The sequence below is a fragment of the Notothenia coriiceps genome, unplaced genomic scaffold, assembly GCF_000735185.1.
Source record: "Notothenia coriiceps isolate Sejong01 unplaced genomic scaffold, NC01 NC01_scaffold00027810, whole genome shotgun sequence".
Taxonomy (NCBI): domain Eukaryota; kingdom Metazoa; phylum Chordata; class Actinopteri; order Perciformes; family Nototheniidae; genus Notothenia; species Notothenia coriiceps.
Window position 1 is genome coordinate 12,780 of NW_011360511.1, and position 6,929 is coordinate 19,708.

The 6,929-nt window shown below is 41.4% G+C and overlaps 1 protein-coding gene across 1 annotated transcript in view; it reads right to left on the reverse strand.

Moving 5' to 3' along the window:
* Positions 1–5,677, reverse strand: part of LOC104957828 (tumor protein p53-inducible nuclear protein 2) — a 7,952-nt gene extending 2,275 nt beyond the window's left edge. The window contains exons 1-3 of the mRNA XM_010785500.1: positions 5,534–5,677; positions 3,797–3,936; positions 3,544–3,691 (exon numbers count right to left, since the gene is read on the reverse strand). Of these exons, the coding sequence (XP_010783802.1) occupies positions 3,544–3,691; positions 3,797–3,917 (269 nt within the window). The 5' untranslated portion in view covers positions 3,918–3,936; positions 5,534–5,677. The remainder of the gene's footprint in view (positions 1–3,543; positions 3,692–3,796; positions 3,937–5,533) is intronic.
* Positions 5,678–6,929: the final 1,252 nt, after the last annotated feature.

Consider the following 6,929-nt stretch of genomic DNA (forward strand, 5'->3'; position numbering starts at 1 on the left):
AATCTAAATATTAGCTTCTAATTACTAGCTTATCTAAATTGGGTACGCGTCGAATGAAGGTCAAATCCTGCGGCAGTGACGTGGTGAGATAATCACAACGAAAACCATTACGCATTTGTCACCGCCCGACCACCTTTAATTAAATCCACCCCGATAACAATTACAACTCTATTTGTGTGCCCCTTGTAAAACTCTTCTATGCGGGATTTCTCGTAGAACGTCCACACAATAAAAAAGAGTGTAAATACGGATTTGAACGAATTTTAATTTATTAATTTTTTCACTATAATCCTAAACTCGATCTCCTCTACGACTCGCGTCTCTCTCGCTCAATAAGCCGCCGCCCTGTTAGATGTCTCCTTGTGCCTGGGCTCCGATGATCAGAGATAATCCTCGAGAATTTTTGGACACAGAAGTATAGAGTGATACCCTCGTACTTGCTAGTTTGGACGATGCAGGTATAAATACAATGCATAGATGTAGTTCCCTGTAAGTACGGAAGGACCTGTATTGAAGTCTGGTAGTAGAGTCCATAATGCAATGCACTCGAAACCAATTAGCACTCAGATTCAGCGTAACCTACTAAAATTCACTCGACCATAAGACTTAAACGCCAATAGTCAAATAAATAGGATGTTCCGCGTACAAGTATAATACGGGTCGTCGCTTTTTTTGTTAATTGTGAGTAAATATATTTCACGTTCACGATAGCCTCCATGTCTAGATTTTTGCTAGCGAGAGAAGATCCGGTTATAACGTGCGTTGTTCTTAACCAGTCGGACGGTCACCTCGCTCTAGCCATACAGGGTACTTCTACTTTCCTAGGCTGTATCCACTGCACTGCCGCATCGCTATAGCAAGCGGATCATGATTCCTAAGCGCATCCGTCCAGAGTGTCGGGAGTGGGAGGAAACTGTGGTACTGAGGGGTGATGTAATTAGTCACGCTTTATAGATGTACGATAATGAAGGAGAGTGCGGCGCGCTGTGAGACGGCCTCTCTACCGCGCGAGAGTAAAGCAAGAATTAGAGAACGCGAGATGTCTTGTTGTCTCCGTTCGCCGCGCGCAGGTCCATGTCCTCGCTCACCGGGTGGCGTGAATGATCACATGGTGTGCCTCGACGGAAGATTCCGTACACTTTGTGATCTATAAGACATCAAGTTTTATGGCTTCAAGAGCCAGAATCGCGCGAAGCGTCGCGCGTTCGCGTGTCCATTCTCACTGTTATTGTCTTTTACTCAGCTATTTGGTATACTTATTGAATGCACTGATGTCCGCCACATGTGTTGCCAAAACAAATAAGAACCACGACTCCTTCGCACCTCCCCGCACCGCTGGTTAATATCGATTCGTCCAGGTAGAAAGATTGTAGCTAGCCGGGCGAAGTAGCTATGCGCGCGCAGATGTGTCGGAGTCGGCGCCTTTTGACTTCTTTTTTCCCGTAAGCTCGGGTCGCTGACGATAGGGCGTTACTGAGATGCGTAGTCGGGGGCTCTGTGTCGCTCGTCGTGCGTCTGTTGGTGTCTGATAAAGAGGTTGTGTGTTGTTTACTAAGTGTAGACGGGGGAATGTTATTTTCCTCGTTGTTGTGTTGCACTAATGCGACGGTTCTTCTTCTCCACAAAGACGAGAGCCGCTTGTGTCGGGGCAAACCTATGGAAATAGCGCAGTAAAATCCTGCGTGAGCTGATGAGAATGCCCAAAACCTTGTGGCGTCGTGCCTGACGCGTCCTCGTCGGAGTGCGCATACTCTCATAGAGCACGAAACGTCTTGTCACACACGAAAAAAGAGTAGAGAGAGACAGAAAACAGGGCGGCCGACCTCCTCACCGTCCTTCCGTCGCGACCGAGCTCCGGGCCTTCGTCCCACACGACGGCGCACGAAGTGGAGTACCTAGGAGCGCGCAATAAGTAGCAGATTAATCATCCTATTATTCCGTTCTTAAGTAATAGTCTAATGTTCACTCGTTGTTGTTTTTTTTTGTTATGCTAAACCAAGTTATTTTGTATTTACTATCCATAGGCGAAATTTAATTATAAAGAATTATACTGAGTAATGTAGTAATGGTTGCCTAATGATGTTCCTGTTTCACACTAGACACCGTCGCGATTAGGACGTTTATATGTAGCAAGACGTCTCGCGATAACAAACATTATTATATGACCAGATGGATACCCGAGGATATAGTGTATCTAATTGCGATTTTGGAGAAGCGCCGTGAGTCCTCGCGACACGTATCTCGACTGCAATTCGAGCAAAATCCTAGATTGTAGTGTGTTACCTAAACTCCCGCAATTTAGCTTACAACTTTATAGTATAGTGGGACCAAGCACATAGATTTTTTTCTTTTGGCCGGCACTAGCAAGGTACAGAGTTTACTGTAACGTGAACATCCGTATATGAAAAGAAAGTTTGTTGTTTTTGTTTACGTTAATTACAGATTAGTTTTTGGTCTGTTTACTAAATGTTGTTTGGATGCTTTTAGCGCGGTGAGACCGTACTTTGTACCGTCGTTGTATCACTCAAGCTTTTTATAGTTGAATTTGAGTAATCTTTTATATTATTTGGAATACCTAATCGGATTGTTATTTCGATAAGGCAGCTAAATTTGTACATACTGTGCTCTTCGCCGTGCTTGGCTTTTTTTTGGTTATAAGGTATTCGGAATGGTGTTTATAGAATTAGAAGAGTTCGAAGAGAAAGAAAGAAGAAGAAGAAGAAGAAGAAGAGAAGTTAGCAAAACTACTACTTCGATACACACCACCCCCCCTCCATAGGGTCGCCCACATGCGTATTTCAATAGTGTTATAAATGAAAGTAGTAATACAATTATAAAAGTAGGGTAGACATGTGGATATTATCCGGCTGAACAAAACGTGCATTTATCTAACAGGTTTGTTTTCCGCCGACCTTATTTCCAGCTATTTTCCAAAATCCTATGGAGAAATCCCATTGCTTTTTTGTCGAGGGAACCCATGCGCAGCTTACTTCCGGGTTTTAGGACTGTGGCACTCTATTGAGTCAATGAAAGGTTGCACACTTATACTTTGATTTGGTTAATAGTTCTATATCGACTAACTACAACAGAAAACCATACCTAAAAAAAATTCAGCATAATCAATCATTTATAACAATATATACTAATATTAAAATGAATGCAATACACCATGACTACTTTTGATAGTTAAAGTACATTTGATTGATATCTTTGAACTTATAATGGAGTATTTTAACAGTACAGTACTTACACTGATGAAATAAATCCGCAGAATGCTCCTTCTACCACTACACATATAAAAACCTTAAGGTCATTATTTCAACAAATGCTGCTAATTAATCTTCTGTATTTGACTAATGCAAGTTAAAGGAGCTCTTGAAACTTTATACACATTGTTAGCTTCTGTAATCCAGCCTTGATTCTTAAAATGAAAACACAACACACTTTGGGACTTTCACAGGTTTCCGTGAAAGATGACATCCAGGTGTGGTAACTAATAAATACATCAATGTCTAAGGCGAGTGTGTCTGAATGAAGACTAACCTGGAGGTGTCCTCTTCCTCTTCGTCAGAGCCAACCTCCTCCTCCTCTCCGCTCATCATGCATCTAATTTGGTACACGGACATGCTGGGGTGCTCGATCAGCAGGTTCTCCAGGGGGCCCGCCGGGGGGGCCGACAGGGGCTCGTTCTCTGCAATGAGGACATCTTCTCTTTACATCCCAGAACACACTGCACCCAAACTGAGTGGATGATGTAGAAGTGAATGCCACAGACTCTGAAGGGTTTATTTGTTACCTGGCAGATTAACGATGATCCATCCTCCCTCCTCACTCTCCATCAGCTCCTCATAAGAGTCCACTGCCTCAAAATCCTCCCCAGCGTTCCAGAGCAGCTGAGAGAGAAGCTTTCCGAACATCTTCAGACTCAGGTGCTATCTGGGAATGAACAATAGTGAGAATATCAAACAATGCACAAGACACACTGTGAATTCTTTTTGGAAGGGTTTTGGCAGCTGGGGACATTGGGTGACTCCATATTTTGGATGTGATAGTGAGTTCTGAGTTCACAAACCTCAATCAGAATTAAATAAATAAAACATTACAAATATATATAAAAAATTGCAATACAAATACAAAACAAAGCAGAGGTTTTTAATAACCTATGAAGTTATAGCAGAAGGTCCACTTAAAAATAAAAAATAGAATACAAATATGTATTTAGGGAAAAGATGTTAAGAATCAGCACATTTTAATGAAGGAATACAAAACAATAAATAACTATTTGAATATGAATTACTCACTCAAAGGTTCCTGGACAAAAAAAAGGTTTAAATAAATGCCTGTATGGTGAACGGAAAATAAACAATGTTTATGTCTTTAATGATACAGCTAAACATCAAAGTGTCTCATGTTTGTGAACTATTTGTTTTTGGGTTCTTTGTTCTCATGCAAGAATAATTCAAGGTAAAACAGCGAGGGTAACTGATACAAATTTGTGATTTTGTGGGTGAAGTATTCCTTTAATCCTCTTCCACCTGAACCTCCTCTCCGCCTGGATATATGTCCACATGAGCAGAGCAGGGGGCTCCACGGTGAGGCTGTGCTAATAAAAACCCACAGATCTTCTCCAGTGATCACCTAACCCCTGCTCTGCATCAACAATGTTTCCCTTGCGCCAACACAGGAACCTGAGCCCTGAGCTGCTAGGTCGCTTCATGACGCAGACTCACGAGCCTAAGATGTTACTGCTGAGGGAACATGATGATACAAGACGCTCGAATTTGACTGGTTTCAAAAATATGATATAATCTGCGACACTGCTTTAAACTCCTCCCATGAAGAAAAGTTGTAGGCGTGACCTAAAACCGCAGCTGGATGACATTTTGTCCTAAACAATGAACCTGTAACATTATGGAAGTGTATTATGTACACTGCATGTGTGTTTATAAGTCCCCTGTCCTTCTTAGGCAACATAAATAAGGCTTATTAAATAAGGAAAATAATAACAATACATTTGATTAAAAAAGCGATTTTTAAGGTACTCAAAAAAACACTACGTAAAATAAAATAAAAAAATACTTTTGGGTTTCTCCTGTTTTACCTTAATTCTAGTGTTATGTGAAAGATATATACACTGCATGTTTGTTCAAGACAAACATAGTTCCATAAACCGACCCGTGTTTACCCGTGTCAGTGTCTGGATGACTTCCTTCAGTGTTTGCCCGGAATCTAATGTCACCAGACCCCTCCCTATAAACACACACATCATCCCTGTCTGGCCGGTCTATTATAACCTGATATCTACAGGACGAACAGCTGATTGCAAATCGATGCAGTTTTATTTAATCATAATAATAGCATTGGGTGGATTTGTGGAGGTATAAATTCAACGATAACATGCATTACAAACCAAAGACATATCACTGGCCAGAGGATTGCACTTCGAGAACAAAAGACAAATGACATCCAAACATTAAAACATTAAAACAGGCCAGTATTTGACCGTGCTGCTTATATCTACATCATGACTCACCTGATTAAATAAAAATAAATGTTTTTCCTCGGGTGTGGCCGTTATACCCAAATGATCCTTCTGTGTTGCTTGTTCTTCAGATATTGTTTTGATCTCAAAGTTGTTTTTCGGAGAGTCCTCCCTGTGTCCTGAACATACGGTCCTGAAACGTCACCAAGCCACGCCCTCTGAGGCGGGACAGTTGTACGTCAGTCTTGTTTGAGACGCGTTGCGGCTCACCTTGAAAGTAGACGAGAATAGCCGATCGCAGCCGGGGGAGGTCTCAAAAAGCTCGCCTGAAGTCGGACAGCTCCGAGTCGGCTTTTTCTTCTTCTTCTTCTTCTGCTGCTTCGCCTTCTTCTTCTTCTTCTTTCGGTTTTTTGGCGGATTGCAAACAACTTTAAGGTGCATTACCGCCACCTCCGGAGTCGGCTTGACTCGGTTTGCATTTATAAAGAGTGCACAAATGTGTTTAATCGTTAAGGTCAGATATGTACTAAGTAAATACATTTGTTCCTGGTCAAGATTAGATTCAACTTTATTGTTATTGCACATATTACAGGTACTGAGACAACGAAATGCAGTTTAGCTTCCAACCAGGAGTGCAACAAGCAGTAAAGTGAAAAGTAATGTACACAATATACAGAATAAAAGATAGAATGATTTGAATGATGAATAAACAGTGAGGGGTATGAATAGATATACACAGCAGCCTGTGAGCAGTATGAACAGTGTGTATGAATATGCTAAGATATATAACGTATGAAAACGGTAAGCAGTGCAAGTATAGTATAACATGTATAGATATTAATTTCATGATGATAAACATTGTGGAACAATGATGAAAAATGTGAATGGAAGTGGCGACGTAAAACTGACACAAAACAACAACAAACTTTTGCCGAGCCACTGTATTCATACCAGCACGTTGGTGAAACAACCGAGACCTGCGCATCTGCTCGAGATACGTCTTGCGAGTGCGTTTCTCATTTAGTCATTTTGCTCCGAGCCGTGGAGAGGGTTATGGCTAGAAAGGATCCGTCTAGTGTAAAACTCTCGCGAGAGTTTGCAAGTCACGTGGCTGAATGTTTACGTTTGGCAGGCAGCCTTTCAGTTATGATCGTTAACATCAGTGGGCCACAGCAAATGATGGTGAGAAGCTAAACTATCTATTAATTATGTCAATGACAGGGAGAGTGATTGTTGAAATAGGGTGTTAGTGGTCTTGCTGTTCAAAGAAGAATGACAATTGTAGATAACCAACACTATGGTTTACTTTTTATTCACAGGCAAGTCAACGTTGTCGCAGTAAAAGTCCCAAGATAGCTCCTGGTGCAATAAAATGTTCCCTTTCAGTGTTTTACTATTATCCTGCTGCTTTAATGTGTATGTTGCATCATGTTACTGCTGTAGATGT